Source organism: Geotrypetes seraphini, chromosome 1 (genome assembly GCF_902459505.1).
Source record: "Geotrypetes seraphini chromosome 1, aGeoSer1.1, whole genome shotgun sequence".
In the NCBI taxonomy this organism is placed as follows: Eukaryota; Metazoa; Chordata; class Amphibia; order Gymnophiona; family Dermophiidae; genus Geotrypetes; species Geotrypetes seraphini.
Window position 1 is genome coordinate 122,807,387 of NC_047084.1, and position 19,837 is coordinate 122,827,223.

Sequence of the window (19,837 nt, forward strand, 5' to 3'; positions counted from 1 at the left end):
CTATGGAATCGACTACCCACACAGATCAGGTCGCTAGACTCACTAATGACCTTCCGCAAAGCAGTAAAGACCTTCCTCTTCCGCCAATCGGGCCATTAAAAACTGCCTCCTCAATGGACTTCTCCTAGTACTCTTCGCTGGTCTCTAGAATAAGCTCTGGGATTGTCTACTGTAACCTATTTGTTGTCATGACTAGTCTGTTTTCAAACGATTGTGAATGTCTACTTGTAACCTGTTCTGAGCTTCTGGGAAAACAGGACAGAAATCGAAATAAATAAATAAATAAAATAAAGAGAGAGACAGAAAGAAAGAGAAAGAAAGATAGAGAAACAGAAAGAGAAAGAAAGGGAAAGAAAAAGAAAGAGAAAGAGAGAGACAGAAATAGAGCGAGAGAGAGAGAGACAGACAGAGAGAATATGAAGCTAAGAAGCAGCGAGGGGGAGGGGAGGAGAGAGTGACAAGACCCGAACTTTTGACTTGGCCACGTTACCTGCCCTGCTGTTGACATTTAAATACAGATTGGTCATTCACTACCACATATATTTGGATTTTATTTGCTGGCTGAGTTTTGGGTTCAGCACCCCCAATCATTTTCAAAAGTTGGCTCCTATGACCTGCGTCACACCCCAAATGCTCGTTAATCCTTTCAAATACTGATCCAATATTTCCCTCCATGATTTGCTGCTTTTCTTCTAAATCTTCAGACAGCTATTGCTTTCCAACATCTGTTGGGAGGCACAAGGAGGACTCAGGCGACTAAAACAAATAGCTAGGGAAGAATGAATCTCCCCTCTCCCCCGGAAGTGTGTGTCACAGACATGCAGAGTCGCTCTCGATACCTTTGCCAAGTCCCTGACGTGGACCAGCACTGACACATCAGGTCCCTGCTGCCCTCTGATTGGCTGCGTCTTCTGTGCTGACAGCTCTGCTCTCCAATCGGCTCCTGCAGCTCTAGCAGGGGGTGGGAGGAGGAATAGCAGCAGTGGCAGCTGCCTTTGCTCTGGGTAGTCAGTCCAGCCCTCCACTGGGCATTTAAGCAGAAAAACAGGACGAATATCCAGTGTATTTGCTGGAACTACATCAAAGCAAGAAAAGCAGATGACACCTTTTTGATTTGGCAGCTTCGGAATCAGCAGCAAGGAAAGCCGGAACCCTGTTTGCAGGCTCCAAGGCACCAGAAGCAAGGAAAGCTCTGACAGGGGGGGAGGGGGGAGTCTCTGCGTCTTCCCACGACAGGACGTGGAGTTTGCCTTTCCCTTTAAGAGAGAGGTAACAGGAGAAATGGCAGCTGCGGATCAGTGAAAGTTTCTGCAGGAGAAAGTGCAAAGCCCAGGGCTGCAGCAGGATCCTGAAATTCAACCGGTAAGAGCTTTCAAAGGAGGCCATGCAGCGTCCTGATCTCGCTGCTTCCAAAACAGGAGAAAGGGCTCCAGGGGGGTTGGGAGGGGGTCTTCCATGTCTTATACTAGTTCTCAGCTTTCAGGCTAATCACCCACTTCATTCTCTAGTTTAATGGCTTTGCAACTGTCAGAAACGCAAAAACTACACAAAAACTAACCCATTTGGAGGAACCGATTGTCTTTAGACAAGAAGCCCATACCTTTAACCATGCAATTACAAATTTTAATCAACATGTAGCCCTAAAACATAAAGAATAAAATGTAATGAAAAGATAAGAAATACAAATTAAAAACTACAGTATAAAGGACCTAAGAAAAGCCTTACTGGGTTAGATCAAAAGTCCATCTAGGCCAGTAGCTTGTCCTCACGGTGGCCAATCCAGGTCACTAGTAGCAGCATTCCATGCCACCGATCCAGGGCAAGCAGAGGCTTCTCCCACAGCCTCCTCCAGAAAAGCAAGAATAATTACAAACAATTGGATCATGGATCAAAGGTCAGTGCATTTACCTGTTGTAAATTGCATGGCGATAAATTTAACAGCGACCGGTGCTCTACGACTGGTTCCACATTTAGCCGATCTCCGGATAGGCAGGCAGGAAAGATTTTGGATGGCCAAATTCTGTGCATAGTGGCTGAATGCCACGGACTGTCTGGAGCCACTAAGTACTCTAGATAGCGCTGAGGTGGTCCGTACCCATTTTCATTAGCGCTCTCCGGATGGAGCCTCTGAATCTCGCTGACCAGCACTCATCCAAATGGCAAAAGCCACTATAACGAGAACTGGTTATAGCATTGGACGAGCAACCAGCTAGAGAATGACACAGTGGCTGTTACCTGTGGCTAACTGTGGATAATCTGCCGAAACGGTGGGAAGAAAAAAGTGGTCGCCGCGGGTATGGGGACAAGGCCATTCACCACACCGTGAAGCAGGAATGTCTTTGTCTCCACAGTAAAGGAAGGGAACGCAGCGGTCACTGATTGCGTGGTGTAGCAGCCCCCTCTATCCTTCCTAACGATCACCCTCGTCCGGGCATCTCCCTTCCTCCCTTCCCCTTACCTTCACCTGCGATTTTTCTCTGAACAAGCAGCCTGAACCTTGATGTTGCATGCGGCTGCCGGAAAGTTCTCCTCTGACGCAACTTCCTGTTTCCGGTTGCGTCAGAGGAGAACTTTCCGGCAGCCACATGCAACTTCAAGGCTCCAGTTGTTTGTTCAGAGAAAATAAAAAAATTGCCAGCAAAGATAAGGGGAAGGGAGAGAGATGTTCGGACCACGGTGAGTAAGTGGGAGGGAGGGAGCATCAGGACCGCACGAAGGGTGCTGAAGGGGGGGAAGAGGAACAGACGCTGAAGGGAAATGGGGAAAAGAGAGTGGAGAGAAGACGGAAATGGGGAAGAAAGAGAGGGGAGAAGACGCTGAAGGGAAATAGGGAAGAGATAGAGGAACAGACACTGAAGGGAACTGGATGGAAGAAGGGGATAAAGAAAAAAAAGGCTCATGGTCGATTTGAGAGACAGATACCAGATCTGAGAGAAGGAAAGGAGGAGAGAGATGCTAAAAATCACCTGGGGGAGGGAAGGAAAGATGAAAGGGAAGAAAACAGAGATGCCAGAAATCTGGAACGCTCTTCCAGAGGCTGTTACAGAGGAAAGCACCCTATAGGAATTCAAAAGGTTAGATAAGATCCTGCTTGACCAGAACATACGCAGGTAAGGCTAGACTCTAGCAGGGCACTGGTCTTTGACCTAAGGGCCACCGCGTAAGTGGACTGGTGGGCACAATGGACCACTGGTCTGACCCAGCAGCAGCAAATCTTATGTTCTTATGGGGGGAGCGGAGGAAAGAAGATGGGTGCTTGACAAATGGTGTGTGTGTGTGGAGGGGAGATGGAAGGGAGAAGCACAGTAACAGAGCATATGGAAGAGGCAGAGAGAAGGCAGACAGCGGATGGAAGGAATTGAATGAGGAGATGATGAGGAAAGCAGGTACAAGGTAGAGAAAAAAAAAATTATTTTCTTTTTTTTTTTTTGCTTTAGGATAAAGTGGTATATTAGTTGCGTTGATAAACATTTATAAACAAAGCCCTGCTAGCTGAAGATCTCTTCCTCTAGTTTGGCAGCCAGAACTTTGATTTATAAAATGACAATCTACTATAATAAAACGCTAAGCGCACATGCGCACTCTTACCTGCGTGTTCCCTGATCCCTGACCTGTATGTCCGTGGAAGGTAAGAGTACGCATGCGCACTTAGGGTTCTATTCTAATGACCGGTGGCAGGTAACACGCCACGACTCCCCCCCCCCCAGCGCCAACCCTACCCGGCACACCCAAAACCCCCATTGACCCTCCCAGCTGACCCTTCCACTGCAAGAGGAACACAAACCTCCTGGCTTAGCAGCGTCTGAGGCACAGTAAACACGCTGCTTCACGTTCTTCTACTGGCCTGATTTCCTTTGTCGCGTCTCTGATGACATCAGAGATGCAGCAGAGGAAATTAGGGCAGCAGAAGGACGCAAAGCAGCATGTTTACTGTGCTTCAGACGCTGCTGTAGCTGGGAGGTTTGTCAGCCAGACTAGTGGTGGGAGGGTCAACGGGGGTTTCGGGTGTGCCGGGTAGGGGGATGTGATGGTGGCAGGCAGGCTGGCATCGGGGGGGTGGGACAAAGTCTTGAAGATAGTGATGGAGACATAGGAAGGAGGCAATGGGGGCACTAAGGACACAGTACATAGGCACTGGGGCACTAAGGACATGGGAAGGAGACACTGGGGGCACTAAGGATGTAGGAAGGGGCACTGAGGGCACTAAGGACATAGGAGGCGCTGAGGGCACTAAGGACATAGGGAGAGACACAGACAGAAAAAATGACAGACAGGCAACATCCAAGGAGAGAGAGACAAAGAAAAAAAAAAACAGACAGAGAGACATCTACTCTAGCACCCGTTAATGTAACGGGCTTACATACTAGTTGTACAAAATATTGTTTCTTTTTATACTTTAATAAAATAAGTTCAGTATTCGAGGCTTGTGCGGATGAGATCAGATGGTTTGCCTGGGCGGGGTGGGGCGAGGGCAGGGACCAAGCTTGTAGGGACGGGGATAGGGACTGAGCTCGCGTGGATGAGGATGAGCTCACAGGGATGGGGACAATTTTTTTCCCTGTATCATTCTCTACAACCAGCAAATTCAGGGTTCAAAACATGCTGCTGTTCCTTGTGATCTTGGGCAAGTCACTTAACCAGTAAGAACATAAGAACATAAGCAGTGCCTCCACCGGGTCAGACCACAGGTCCATCCCGCCCAGCAGTCCGCTCCCGCGGCGGCCCAAAACAGGTCAAGACCTGTCTGAACCAGTGAAGTTCTTTTTCACCCAGAGGGTGGTGGATACATGGAACGCGCTACCGGAGGATGTGATAGGCAGAAGAACACTACAGGGCTTCAAAGAAGGTCTGGACAGGTACCTGGAGGACAAAGGGATTGAGGGGTACAGATAGGAGTAAGGTAAGGTTATAGGGACAGGATTTGAGGTACCTGGAGGACAAAGGGATTGAGGGGTACAGATAGGAGTAAAGGTAAGGTTATAGGGACAGGATTTGAGGTACCTAGAGGACAAAGGGATTGAGGGGTACAGATAAGAGTAGAGTAAGGTTATAGGGACAGGATTAGAGGTACCTAGAGGACAAAGGGATTGAGGGGTACAGATAGGAGTAGAGTAAGGTTATAGGGACAGGATTTGAGGTACCTGGAGGACAAAGGGATTGAGGGGTACAGATAGGAGTAAAGGTAAGGTTATAGGGACAGGATTTGAGGTACCTAGAGGACAAAGGGATTGAGGGGTACAGATAGGAGTAGAGTAAGGTTATAGGGACAGGATTTGAGGTACCTGGAGGACAAAGGGATTGAGGAGTACAGATAGGAGTAAAGGTAAGGTTATAGGGACAGGATTAGAGGTACCTGGAGGACAAAGGGATTGAGGGGTACAGATAGGAGTAAAGGTAAGGTTATAGGGACAGGATTTGAGGTAAATTACAAAATTAGTCAGAGACCACTGTTCAGGCAGTGGGCCTGATGGGCCGCCGCGGGAGTGGACCGCTGGGCAGGATGGACCTCTGGTCTGCCCCAGCGGAGGCAACTTCTTATGTTCTTACTCCCCGCCCTCTTTTCAACCCCCTTCTCCATCCCATCCCCCATACCACACGCTTGCCCCCATTCCCTTCTCCTGTACCTCTTTAATTTTCCCGGCGCGAGCTATATCATGAACTTGCTGCCCATGTCGTGTTGGCTCTCCCTCTAACGTTAAAAGGGGAAGGAAGGGGCGGTGCACACGGTAATGGGGTAGAGAGTTGGATGGACCTTCACCCCCCTCCACTATTGCACTTAACCCTCCATTACCCCAAATAGAAAATTGAATTATAAGCACTTGAGGGAGAGGAAAACACCTGGTGTACCTGAATGTAACTCTCCTTGGATTTAGCTCACACCTTTTTCAGTAGCTGCTCAAATAAATATTTACTGTTTGACCCAATATCATTTATTGAACCACAGCTGGGTTGCTTGGATTTCAGGGGTTTATAAGAACATAAGAATAGCTTTCCTGGGGGAGATCTCCTGCATCGGAGTGTTTCATCGGAGGGGATTGTGCCTCTCTCCCTGGCTTCCTGCAGCAGCGGTTCTGCTTCTAACTACTTGTTCCTGGCAGGCATCTTCAGAGACGGACCCCTGACGTCACCGGGTCCGTCTCCAACAATTTAAAACCAGAACGCCGCCGCGGGAGACTCGGGAGATCTCCTGCATCGGAGTGTTTCATCGGAGGGGATTGTGCCTCTCTCCCTGGCTTCCTGCAGCAGCGGTTCTGCTTCTAACTACTTGTTCCTGGCAGGCATCTTCAGAGACGGACCCCTGATGTCACCGGGTCGGAGCCACGAGGAGCCAGGGAGTTGGAGATTATTTATTTGCCTATTGGAATATAGGTACGAATACAGGAGATCTCCAGATCCAGGATATATGATTTGACTTGTATCAGTGCCTGGTGAGACGCTGAGGGTACGATTGGTTATATTTCAACAGCGATTAGACTATTTGTTAGTCGCGATGCCGAAGAGACGGGGTAAAAGCGCCGCTGCAGCCTCGCGACGTCTTGAACACCCCCCTCTCGCCTCAATTGAACATTTTCTTCAGCGACTTCAGAGGGAGTCAGTAGGTTCGGGGAATCGCCCGCTGGACTCTGCGACGTGGAGTGACGCCGGATCGGAAGTCCTTGGGCTGGATACCACGCTGAGCCCCGACCAGAGGAGTCCACCTCCCCCACCGCTGAGTGCGAGCTCCCCATGTGAAAGGAGTGGGCCAGGAGTAGCAGCACTCTCTGATCATGAGGCTGTAACATCAGGGAGCCAGCAAGGTGAAGTCTCTATGGCTTTGTTAAGTCCAGAGACGGTTCCAGCGGATAGAGAGGAAGGAGGAAAAAATCCAGACCAACAGACAGAAGGCAGCCAAGGTGAGTCTTCCCCAACTTTACATGAGACTTTCTTTAAATATCAGAAACCAGCTGAAGTGACTCTTGATTCAATTTGGGACCTAGTTTCCAAACTGGGAGACTCACTAACTAAACAAATTAAAGAAGGTGAAAAGAATATAAAAATTCAAAAACAGACAATAGAGGAAAATAAACAGGAAATTTCCAATGTCAAAGAAAAATTGGGAGGTATCGAAAATGAAGTGAAAATGATTAAACAAGTTCAATCTACAATAATAAATGATAATCAAAGTATTAGAAAAAAATTGGAAATTATGGAAAACAACTATCGGACTAATAACCTACGACTGTTAAATTTTCCTAAAATCTTATCAGTAAACCCGAGAGAGATGATAAAAAGGTACTTCATGGAGATATTTAATATTCCTGAGGAATCATTGCCTCCTCTCACTCGAGTATATTATTTGCCTATGAACGCAAGGGGTCAACATTCGGAGGATAAGAGACAGGAAATACAAGACCTTCAACAAAATTTGACAGCAATTTTGGAAACATCAGATAAAGATTTGGTTAAACCAGCAACTCTTATACTATCTGTGGCATTGTTGCCGGATAAAGATTGGATTTTGAAAATGTTCTTTAGGAACAAGAGTAAGGAGTTTCTGGGTTTGAAAATTCAAATGTTTCCAGATGTTAGCAGAGAAACTCAGAATCGTAGACGTCAGTTTCTTTTGTTGAAAGCAGGAGTTACACAGCTGGGTGGCATTTTCTTTTTACGTTTCCCATGTAAATGTATAGTAAGATATCGTGATAATAAGTATGTGTTTTTTGAGCCATCTCAACTTACAGCTTTTCTGACACTGAAACGTCTGGAAAAAGAGGGTATAACAACAACTACCACAATAACAACTAAGTAATTGTTGGACTTGGTATAGAATAATTCCTCAAGTCAGACACATGATACTGTTCTTTATTATATAGAATTTACAATTGATTTCCTTAAAAGTTCACTCTTTTATATATATCTTGGATCACATAATTATTGAGGACTTGAGATTGTCCGATTTGAATTTTGTTCTTATTATGTTAATGATTTACTTATTATTTGTGTTCGATCTGACAATCTTTCAGTACAAAATGTTTTGATTTTGTTAAAATTTTTAAAATGATAAATAAAGGAAGAAAAAAAAAAAAAAAAGAATAGCTTTCCTGGGTCAAACCAATGGTCCATCAAGCCCAGTAGCCCGTTTTCAAGGTTTCACACTTTGGGGATTATTGCCCATTAGCTGTCCCGTTTTTCTGGGGGACTAGCTGGGCTGGCTGCTATATGAAATTACATTTACCTAACCCGCTTTGTTACATACTCTACTTTTCTTTACCTACTCTTTATTTAGAACCAGGTAGACTCGATCTACATTTGTTGCTTGTTTGGCCTTCTTCTTACTATGGAGCGCTGGTTTCCTTTATTTGGGGCTCCACTTGCTCCATTTGGGTATTCTTGGGCGTGGCCCAGAGCTGTTTATTGCTTTCTGTTTCTTGTTGGGGTTGTGCATGGGGTCTTCATGCCTTGTTTGGGGACGGGGAGGGAGTGTAGGGGTGTGTGTGTCCTGGTGTGTATGGGGTATGTATGTGTGTTATGTGGGTGTGGTGCAGTCTCCGATTGCTGTTGTGGCTCTCTTCCCTATTTTATTATTGCTAGGGAATGGTACTGCTGTGGAGGGGGATATGGCTGGGACATCCCCTTCCTTTATATGTAATGGTTTCTATTTATGGTTTGTCAAAAGTGGACCTGACATATGCCATGGCTCATCTGAATATCAAATCTCTCAATGCTGATGGGATTCATTCTCCTGTTAAGCGTACTAAGCGGGACTAAGCATATCTCAAGCGGGAACACACGGACATAGCATTTTTGCAAGAGACTCATCTGACTCCCAGTGAACATGCTAAACTCAAAAGGGACTGGATGGGACAAGTAGGGTACGCTTCTTTTACGGCTCAGAAATGTGGGGTGGCCATTCTTATACACAAAAATATACCCTTCAACATCCATCAACAGTTTACGGATCCCCAGGGCAGATATATTATTTTGGTGAGGGATTTGTGGGGCCACCTTTTAACACTTTGTAATGTTTATGCCCCTAACACCTATTCTCATCACTTTTTCTCTTCTTTGGTGGGTCTTCTAGCGCCGTTGGGGTCCCATTCCCTTATATTAGGAGGGGATTTTAATATAGAAGCTAATCTCGTTTGGGATTGTAAACCAGCAAAATCACCCTCGAAAGGACATTTTGCCAAAGGGGTGAATTTTCTCATGAAAGAACTTGGCCTCCTGGATTCCTGGCGTACTATGCACCCGTTCGAGTATGATTATTCCTTTTACTCTCACCCATATGCGGTTTACTCACGCATAGATTACCTTCTCATTTCGGAAGCGTTATTTCCCAAGTTGACTGCGGTGCAGCTTCTGGAGCTTCTAGTCTCTGGCCATGCACTTATCGGCTTATCGCTGCAATATTGCCCGACCACTGCCGCCTGTATATGGAGGATGTCTCCCCAGCTATATAGGGAAGTCAATTTCCCCCCCCTATTTTAAAAAGAAGTGGGAGGAGTTTGTTCTGACCAACTCGGTGGAGGATGTGGGCCCGGTTATTTATTGGGAAGCAGCTAAAGCTATCATGCTTGCCTACTTCGCGGCGTTGAAGAGGCGACATGATCAGAAATTAGTCTCCTTTTCCCGTGAGTTGCTTGCCTTGCATCAGACCCACATAGCGTGTATGGATGACACCACCAGGCAGGCTATGGGCCTTCTGAAAGCCTAAATTAATGATCTGCTTACTCAACGGGTGTCTCGCAGTATTTATAGTCTTTAAGTACAAATTACATCGCTGAGGAGACAAGACGGGTCGCATGCTGGCCAATCTGGTGCGTCCGCCTAAGGCTAAACACATTATCATCTCCATCAAAGATAAACAGGGTAAACTGCACACTGATCATCAGGGGATCATTCGCCAGTTTGTGCACTTTTACACAGACCTTTATACTGTACAGCCGGATGACATCAAGGCCAGGGATGCTTTATGTAGGAATTTAGCCTTGCCCTAGCTAACCGAGGACCAATGCACTGCTCTTAATAACCCCATTACTGGGAAGGAGCTTTAAGTGGCCATTAAAAAACTCAAATTGGCCAAGACACCGGGCCCGGATGGGCTGGGCTCTGAATTTTATAAACTTATAGACCCAGGGGCACTTTTGCCTTTACAAGCGTACTTTATGGTACTTCGTACGGAAACCCCTCTGGGAGATTCCTACAACAGGGCGCACGTTATTATTTTGCCGAAGCCGGGTCGACCCTCGGACGTTCTTGGGTCCTACAGACCGTTATCCCTCCTAAACCAAGACGTTATAATCCTGGCTAGTATTCTGGCAGCCCTTCTCAATGCTTTTCTCCCCATACTCATACATGAGGATCAGGTAGGTTTTGTGCCTGGCAGACATGCCTCTATGAACCTGCTGACTGTGAAGGTGCTGACTGTGCTGCAGTCCTCTCATGTTCCCGCCGATCAGGATTCCCAGACACAACGATGCTGACATAAAGATTGGCCTTTACTACCGACCACCGGGACAGAGGGAGGAGACAGACTCGGAAATGATAGAGGAAATTAAACAAGAATATAAGACAGGTAATGTCATAATCTTGGGGGATTTCAATTTCCCGGGGATAGGCTGGGACCTGGGAACTTCCAACTGTGGCAAGGAGGCAAAGTTCCTGGAAGTGCTAGGGGACTGCTTCCTGGAACAGATAGTAGTAGAACCGAAGAGAGGAAATGTCACCTTGGACTTGGTCCTAAATGGCATTACGGGTCCGGCAAAGGAAGTAGAAGTCATGGTCCCCCTGGGGATGAGCGATCACAACATGATCAACTTCAAACTTGATGTCGGGAAAGGGAAAGGTATCAAAACCTCAATCACGACTTTAAACTTTAAAAAGGGAAGATACGACAGCATGAGAGCCATGGTGAAAAAACGGATCAAGAAAAAGATGGGCAAAGTCATAACGGCATGGTCCCTACTGAAAAATATTATCATGGAAGCACAAAGCCTCTACATTCCGCAGATGTCCAAAGTAAAGAAGACCAAAGGCAAAAGAGAGCCGGTGTGGCTTATCAAAGAGGTGAAGGTAGCCATAAATGAAAAGAAAGACTCCTTTAAGACATGGAAACGCACAAAAACATCCGAAGCTTGGAATAAACATAGAGATGCTCAGAAAAAATGTCACAAGGCGATGAGGATTGCCAAAAAGGTCTACGAGGAGAAAATAGCGCCAAAACTTTCAAGCCCTTCTTTAGATACATTAAGAGGAAAAAACCTGGAAGGGAGGTGGTGGGACCGCTGGACGACCTGGGAGGAAAAGGGTGGGTCAAGGATGACAAACAAATTGCAGACAAACTGAATTCCTTCTTTGCGTCTGTCTTTACAAAGGAAGACATCGCAACAATACCTGACAAAGTGAAAGTGTTCAAGGGAGTCGGACAAGTGGACTTGGACCAGATTTACCACCAGATCAACAAACTTAAAAGTGATAAATCTCCTGGACCGGACGGAATTCATCCGAGAGTCCTAAAAGAACTGAAATTTGAAATCGGAGAACTATTGCAAAACTTGCCAACCTGTCAATCAAAACAGGACAGATACCGGACGACTGGAAGATAGTGAACGTCACGCCGATATTTAAAAAAGGATCAAGAGGAGTGCCAGGCAACTACAGACCTGTGAGTCTCACGTCTGTCCCTGGAAAGATAGTTGAGGCACTGATCAAAGATAGCATAGTCCGGCACCTAGACACACATGACCTGAAGAAAGCCAGTCAATATGGCTTCAGGAAAGGGAAATCATGTTTGACGAACCTACTTCAATTTTTTGAGACAGTGAACAGACAAATTGATAGTGGAGAAACTAAACTAAACCTTAAGTTTGTATACTGCATCTTCTACACAGAAGTAGAGCTCGACCCGGTTTACAGTAATTGGTATAGAAAGAAACTACAATGAAAAGTAGAAGGGCTTAGAAAGAGGGGCTTAGAGGGAATTAGTAAATCGATGAGGGAGAGGTCAATATTGTATATTTGGACTTTCAGAAAGTGTTCGACATGTAAGACTTTTCAGGAAATTACAAGGCCATGGAATAGAGGGAGATATACTAAGATGGATAGGCAAATGGCTAGAGAACAGAAAACAGAGAGTGGGCATAAATGGGAAGTTCTCAGAATGGGAAAAAGTGACTAGCGGTGTACCCCAGGACTCAGTACTTGGACCCATCTTATCTAATATTTTCATAAATGACCTGGAAGAAGGAACATCCAGTGAAATCATCAAGTTTGCAGACGACACAAAGCTATGCCGGGCAATCAGATCGCAGAAAGACATCGAGGAACTCCAGAGCGACTTGAATCTATTGGAGAAGTGGGCAGATAAATGGCAGATAAAGTTTAATGTGGAAAAATGCAAAGTGATGCATTTAGGCAGAAAAAACAAAGAACACAAGTATAGTATGTCAGGTGTAACTCTGGGAAAGACCGAACAGGAAAAGGACCTGGGTGTACTGATAGATAGGACCCTGAAACCATCGGCGCAATGTGCGGCGGCGGTGAAGAAAGCAAATAGAATGCTAGGCATGATAAAGAAGGGAATTACGAGTAGATCAGAGAAAGTTATAATACCGCTCTACAGAGCCATGGTCAGAACGCACCTGGAATACTGCGTCCAGTATTGGTCTCCAAACCTAAAGAAGGATATAAAACTGCTAGAAGGTGCAGAGATGAGCATTGAAGCTAGTGAAAGGTATGGAGAACCTGGACTACGAGGAATGACTTAGGAGACTGGGGTTGTTCTCCCTTGAGAAGAGGAGACTGCGAGGAGATCTGATCCAGACTTTCAAAATACTAGGATTTAAGGGTAAATTAGATGCACCTCTCCCTTAAGAAGCATACGGTAATATGCGGACTAAAACTAGGCCAGGGTACACCTGGTGGGGCCTCCGTGTGTGCTGATCACCGGATTGATGGACCCAGGGTCTGATCCGGAGATGGCAATTCTTATGTTCTTATGAATGGAGGAATTGAACGACAGCAGAAAAAAGGTGGTGGAAGAGAGAAAATAGGAGATAAGAACATAAGAATAGCCCTACTGGGTCCATCAAGCCCAGGATCCTGTTTCCAACAGTGGCCAAACCAGGTCCCAAGTACTACTCTTAATGCAATCTCTCTGCTCAAATAGCCCCTTCTGGCTTAGTTATCCTGTAACAAGTATTGAAATTTGGTTTTCATGTATTTTGTATGCTAGTCAGTGTCCAATATCGCAGGAAATTTATGGCTCCCATTTAAGATGAATCTCTAAATGTGTTTGTCGGTTTAATTTTGATCCTTGTTACACAATCCCATATTTGCCATTAGCATCTTGTAGTTACCCAAAGTGAAAAGTGGGAACTGAAATGAATACAGACTGAATTTGAATCAGAAAGCTCTCTTCTCTAAGCTTTATAGGCTGGCAGGAAACCTGAACAAGGGAAAAGGGACTGATTGGTTGGTAAAAATGGAACTAATATAAGAGATTAATAACTTACCACTATTAGTAATATTGGATAGACATCTCATCTCGCCATTGCAAACTGTACTTTTTGCCTTTTGCAAGGAAATCATAATGCTAAAGAGCAAAAATACTTCAGTGTAGCAAATGTTAGGTGCTTTTGTACAATACTTGAGCTATGGGTGCCTGGATGGAAGTTCTGAGCACCTATTCACTTTCTTGTTTCATTTATTGATCTAGACCTTGGGGAAGCCACTGTTTGCCCTGGATCGGTAGCATGGAATGTTGCTACTCTTTGGGGTTCCGGAATCTTTTGTTACTCTTTGGGGTTCTGCCTGGAATCTTGATACTCTTTGAGATTCTAGAATCTTGTTACTCTTTGGGGTTCCAGAATCTTGCTCTTCTTTGAGATTCTGCCTGGAATCTTGATGCTCCTTGGGGTTCTCAAATCTTTTGTTACTCTTTTAGATTCTGGAATGTTGCTACTCTTTGGGTTTTGGCCAGGTACTAGGGACCGGGATTGGCCACCATGAGAACGGGCTACTGGACTTGATGGACCATTGATCTGACCCGGTAAGGCTATTCTTAGTTTAGCACTGATTTCCTGGTTGATAATTGTTGTGATTTTTGGCTAATATCTGGGTTTATTTAAAAGATATATAGGCCCTCCTTTACAAAGAAAGCCACGCTAGCGTTTTTAGCGCCACCCATGGCGGTAAGAAATCCGACACTCATAGGAATTCTATGAGCGTGGGAGTTCTTACTACTGCGATGGGAGCTAAAGACACTAGTGCGGCTTTGTAAAGGAGGGGGATAATTATATTATGTCTCCTATTTTGTATTTCTTTTCAACATCTGTTTTACTTGACTGACACTGTTTGATCTCTTTCTGATAACTCTTTGTTTTGGGGAAGTATTGTTTCTGGTCCACTTACTCTTCCCTTTCTGTTTCGTGGCAGTTTGTTTTGAATCACGGTGTCGATTCATTTTGCTTTTTAGAAAACACATCCAACTCTGAGTAAATGAATGTCTAAGTCTGAACTCAGGTCAACATATGGACCTCCATTTCTCATAAGTCATCAGATCCTGTTCTAAAGTACATGAGACTTGGACTTCCCAAATGTTCTCTACATCCAGCATGAATGTCCTTTTTACAAATGAAATGTCCAAACTATGAACAGGGCAAAACAAGGGACATCCGTGTTATAAAATGGCCACATCAATGTCCATGTGAAGAAGCATAGGCTAAGATCCCACTGTGGCTTTTTTTTTTTTTTAATTATTGAATGAGCCCTCCAGGGACAGAAAAATCCCTATGAGATCCCTTACTCCATCCAGTGGAGAATTGCTCAATCGGAGCATCTTTCTGTAACCTGGACTAAATAAGGAGGCCTATCTTCTCTTTGGACATGGATGTCCTTTGCCGTTCTGTCACTGGAGTTGAATAACCATATTTTAGCCTCTTCCTCATTCCGCCCAGACCATATCCCTTTGCCAGATTGATGTTCTGCTGTTTTAGATGTCCATAACCTGGATTTATAAAATCAAGATTTGGATGTCTACTGTAGAAGCTCCATACCTTGTTTGGCACTGCTGAAAACTGGCATTTAATCACCATAATGTCAAGCTATAACTTATTTTTTCTTTTTTCACGTGAACATTTCTGAAACAGCTCAGAGGTTCTTCAGATGATTCTGGAAATGTGGTTTACGTCAGTGTTGGTGGAAATGAACTATTGCATACTTTTTCCTACTACAGGTGACCCCTCCCCTTCCCCGTGTTGCCAAAGGTCTGAGCAGTTGTCTTTCCTTTTGACAGGGCTTTATGAGGATGGCAGGAAGAAAACAGACACGCAGCCTTCACCCTACCCTGGCTGTCGCCAATAGCCACATGTATCCATTTCCAAATAGCATGAATAGTGATGGGGATGCAGTGGAAGAGGACACAGATGCTTTTGAGCTACGACCAAGAGGGAAAGAGAAGGTCCGAAAAAGTATCTCAAGAGAGAGGTTGGATGAAATAGTGCTGCTAACGAGAGATATCAAGGAAGGAGATACACTAAATACCATAGCGCTCCAGTACTGCTGTTCTGTAAGTGCCCACAATACACAGCATGCCACGTCTAGTTAGGTAGCAATGATCTTAAGTATGAATCAGCCCTTGTGTGTGGCTAAGGAAGATAAAGGGGTTGGAGTATGTCTCTGTTCTCTTGCTAAGGGGCATGAGTAGCAAAGTGGATGAAAGAGGGATGTGTGGTTTCATACTGGGGAAGGGAATTGTGAGAGGATTAGTGGAGAAAGCTCTGGTGCAAATTTCTAGAACAATAGGCCAAGAATCCTACAGAAGCATTATTTCTTAAACCAGTTTGCGCAGATACTCATAAAAACATGAAAGCTACCCCAATGAGTGCAAGCAAGGGTCCATCCAGCCCAGACTCCTCTTTCCCACAGTGGCTTGCCTTAATACATTTATGGACTCCAAACTGTTTTTTCAACCCAGCTTACGACTTTTTCCAGGGATGTGTTGTTTTTCCTGAGTGCAAAATAGTTTCTCCTATTTGTTTTAAATGTTTTGCAGTATAATCTCTTTCACTTGCTTAGCCTTCACCCATTCCGCCTGATTCAGGATTTTATAGACCAACCTGTCTCATCTTGCTCATATAATGACACTATTACTCTATGAATCATTTCTATAGCGCTACCAGACGCACGCAGAGCTGCACAGAGTCAGAAAGAAGACAGTCCCTTCTTAAAAGAGCTTACAATCTAAACAACCTAAACAGACAAACAGGATCAGTTCACAGATTCAGTCTGCATCAATTCTCAAACAAAAGTACACTGTGTAATAACAAAGCCAAAAAAGACTTATCTGTGATTGTGGTGCCAGCACCATTTTTCTGAAGCCCTGTATGGACTACCTCAAGTATGTTGCTGCATTTGATAGCGCTGTGACCGCTGAATGGTCAATTATCCCTTGACGCAGCCTTGACCGGCGAAACGGGGAATTGGAGTTTGGAACAAGCAGGAACGGTGTGACTGGAAGAGATCACAGATAAGTCTTTTTCGGCTTTGTTTGGACAGTGTAGTTTTCTTTGGGAATTGATGCCGACTGAATCTGTGGACATTGACTGTGTGATATAATTGCAGAAATACGTTTTTGTGGAGTTTTTTTTGAGTCCATGAAGCACTAAAGCTCATTTGAGCTGAGTGGGATATACTGGAAATACTACACAGTGGTCAGTGGAGCGATCTAAATTGTGTCTAGCAGAATTTTTGCTTTTTTCTGTGGTAAATGAAATTACCCATTATTATACTATTGCCCAATTCTCCAGCTTTCCTGATCTATGAAAACATTTCTTCATCTTTCTGTTAGACGGTAGTATAACCCAACCTTTATATTCCTTCCCTGCACACATGGAATTTCTATCCATAAGGATTCATGCAGAATGTTTATTTGATTTGATTCAATTCCCTCTTTGACATATAGCGCAACCCCTCCTCCAATTTGATCTACTCTATCCTTGTGATATAATTTGTACCCAGGTAACACAGTGTCCCATTGATTGTCCTCCTTCCGCCAGGTCTCCGAGATGCCTATTATATCTGTCTCATCATTCAGTGCTATATACTTTAACTCTCCTATTTTATTTTTTAGGCTTCTAGCATTTGCATACAGACACTTCAAATTGTGTTTTTTCCTTGGAACTACAGGCTGCTGAGAAGACAGGGAAAATTTGAGTCTTTTACTCTGCCTTCCTCCTAAACCCTCCTGACTTTCTTTCACCATTATTGGAACCTCTCTACCGGGACTCTCTAAATATCCTATTTCAATAGTATCCTCCAAGGATATCTCACACCGAACCATCCGCTCCTAGGCATTCGTGCTTGCTGTGGATTATTCATCCTGAGTTCTTTGAGTTCACATCTTGTCTTGCTGCTGTTATTTCTTTGACTTCTGACCATTTGCACGTGGAGTTTGTCTGCTTTGCTTTCGTTAAACCTTGATCAGCCTTTAAAACTCCAACAAAAACCTTGGAATGACAAGTTTTGTTTTACTCACACTAGGTGCATGCTAATCCCACCCTCTGCTCCCTACTCAAGGAGAAGCTCTGCAGAGAGCTGAGGTACAGTAAATGCACCAAGCTCCTAGTTGACATGTTTGAAATGAATTTTTTTATTTTTTTTTGGGGGGGGGCACTAGCATAATATTTCAGCTTCTTTAGCTATGAATCATTGTAACTTGCTTGGATCTGCTAGTCCACTCAGGAAGTACAAAACATTTTAAAGAATTTACAGGGTGTGGGACATTAGCTTGTAATTTACTTTGGGGGTCTTTTACTAAGGTGATCTAGCCGATTTAGCGTGCGATAAATGCTAATGCACCCATTATATTCTATGGACGCATTAGCATTTAGCATGTGCTAAATTGACTAGTGCACCTTTGCTTTATTGGGGAGGGGAGGTAGTATTCATTTATTCAATTTTCTATACCATTCTCCCAGGGGAGCTCAGAACGGTTTACATGAATTTATTCAGGTACTCAAGCATAATTCACTTTGCAGTGCTTCATGCCTTTCTTTTCATCTGTCTTTTTCTTCTCAGCCCTTCTCAGGGTTAGTTATGATGAGGAACTCTATGTAGATAGATCATTTGTGTGTCTAGCTTGTATCCATTTGAGATAATTGCCTACATGGTTTACAGGTTGCCGACATCAAGAGAGTGAACAGCCTCATCAACGACTGGGACTTCTTTGCCCTGCGGTCAGTCAAAATTCCTGTAAAGAAGTTCAGTGTATGGACAGAAACACAGCTCTCCCCTAATGGAAAGGCTGCTTCACAAGCTACCTCTGCCTTTCACGAAAGCACTGCAGCCCAGGAGACGTTATCCTCTAATGAAAGTGTTGGCAGTTTCTTACAAGAATTGGACAAGGACATAGAACAAATTGTGAAATGTACAGACAGTAGCAGGGAAAACCTTGATGAAGTTGTTTCAGCCTTATCACCTCCACAGGCGTGTTTTGTAGCTGAACGCCAACAATACAAGCGTAAAGATCTGTACGATGGAGCGGACTGGGGTATAGGGTGGTGGACCGCAGTGGCGATCATGTTGATAGTTGGAATTATCACGCCTGTTTTTTATCTTCTTTACTATGAGATTTTAGTTAAGGCAGATGTTAGCCATCATGCGACAATGAGCTCAACATTTTCACACGTCTCCACGCCATCTCCACAAGCAAAGATAGGAAACAGACAACACCCAGCAGACAGCGCGCCTGATGAAAACCAGGAGAATGTCAACGTCCATCACAAAGAAAACGTGATACACAAACACACAGCGTAGCATTTATTTAAGGAACTAAGTAGCCAGAGCACAAAAAAAGCATTTTAAGAACGTGGAATTGCGCTATGATGATGAGCATGCTCTGTGGGGGCGGTGTTGGAGTCATTGGAAGACTCTTCCTGGAATCCCTTGCTAAATATTTGTAAGCAGCTAATACATTAACCCACGCAAGGGTTATATATTTATATGAGAGGAATTCCAGGCATGTTCACTATGTGAAATCCAAATCAGATTTTAATTGAAATGATGTCAATGTTCTGGAATTTTCTAAAATGACGGTACAGGTGGATATTTAAAACAAACGAAAGCTATTTAATTTTTCACACATCCTTCTTGTTTTCCCCTTTTTCTATGCACATTTCACCTACCTTACAGGATTTTAAATAATAAATTTCTACATATCAGGTGATTTCTCCTGAGCTCATTTAATATGTATTTTTGGAACTCCCTCTCCTCCTTTTCTCTTGCAAATGTAGCTTAACTACAGAACTGAATTTTCTAAGAATAAAATATAGTTTCTAGCGTGGGCCTTTTAAGTTCTTGTTTCTCTTATCTACACAATTGGGTCCAGATACTATACATGACGCCTAACTTAATTTTTTAAATTACATTAATCGGTGCTGATAATTAAAAGTGCATTAAAGAAATTTAAGGCGTCAAATGTAATGCTATCTTTAAGATGATTGCTACTGATCCATCAGGAAGGTGGGTACATGTTGACATGAGACTGGGAAATACCAACCTGGCGCTTTCCAATGTATATGCACCTAATTCGAACCAAATGGAATTTTTTTAACTCTTTACAACCATTGATATTACCTCTGGCTGCTTCTAATTTAGTAGTGGCAAGTGATTTTAACGCTGTTATGGATCCTTTAATGGATAAAAAATCCTAGTAGAGTTATGAAGTCATTAGGATTAGATAATTTGGTACAGAATTGTGATTTGCAAGATATATGGCATATATTTCATTTTAATGATCGGGAATTTTCTTTTTGCTCCCATGTTCATAAATCTTTTTCAAGAATAGATTATATATTTG

General features: G+C 44.0%; 2 protein-coding genes across 4 annotated transcripts in view; both read left to right on the forward strand.

Moving 5' to 3' along the window:
* The first annotated feature begins 1,224 nt into the window (after positions 1-1,224).
* On the forward strand, positions 1,225-19,321 carry LYSMD3 (LysM domain containing 3). Of its 3 annotated transcripts, none has more exons than XM_033937552.1 (3): positions 1,225-1,362; positions 15,275-15,547; positions 18,157-19,321. In XM_033937552.1, exons 2-3 carry the CDS (start codon positions 15,281-15,283, stop codon positions 18,793-18,795), a joined length of 906 nt encoding a protein of 301 aa, XP_033793443.1. In that variant the 5' UTR covers positions 1,225-1,362; positions 15,275-15,280; the 3' UTR covers positions 18,796-19,321. The 3 variants fall into 3 exon arrangements, with proteins under 3 accessions (XP_033793443.1, XP_033793448.1, XP_033793455.1); XM_033937557.1 differs by lacking the exon at positions 1,225-1,362 and adding an exon at positions 6,204-6,893; XM_033937564.1 differs by lacking the exon at positions 1,225-1,362 and adding an exon at positions 13,970-14,029.
* The window catches only part of LOC117357203 (molybdopterin synthase sulfur carrier subunit-like), a 49,161-nt gene continuing 30,606 nt past the window's right edge, over positions 1,283-19,837 (forward strand). The window contains exon 1 of the mRNA XM_033937581.1: positions 1,283-1,362. The gene's annotated coding sequence lies outside the window, so the exon portion shown is untranslated. The remainder of the gene's footprint in view (positions 1,363-19,837) is intronic.

What these genes read in the sequence shown, in the direction of transcription:
- LYSMD3 (XM_033937552.1), top strand. Translation starts at nt 15,281, where the DNA reads ATGAGGATGGCAGGAAGAAAACAGACACGCAGCCTTCACCCTACCCTG. An exon ending in CGCTCCAGTACTGCTGTTCT is followed by an intron (nt 15,548 to 18,156) that starts GTAAGTGCCCAC and finishes CATGGTTTACAG; the next exon opens with GTTGCCGACATCAAGAGAGT.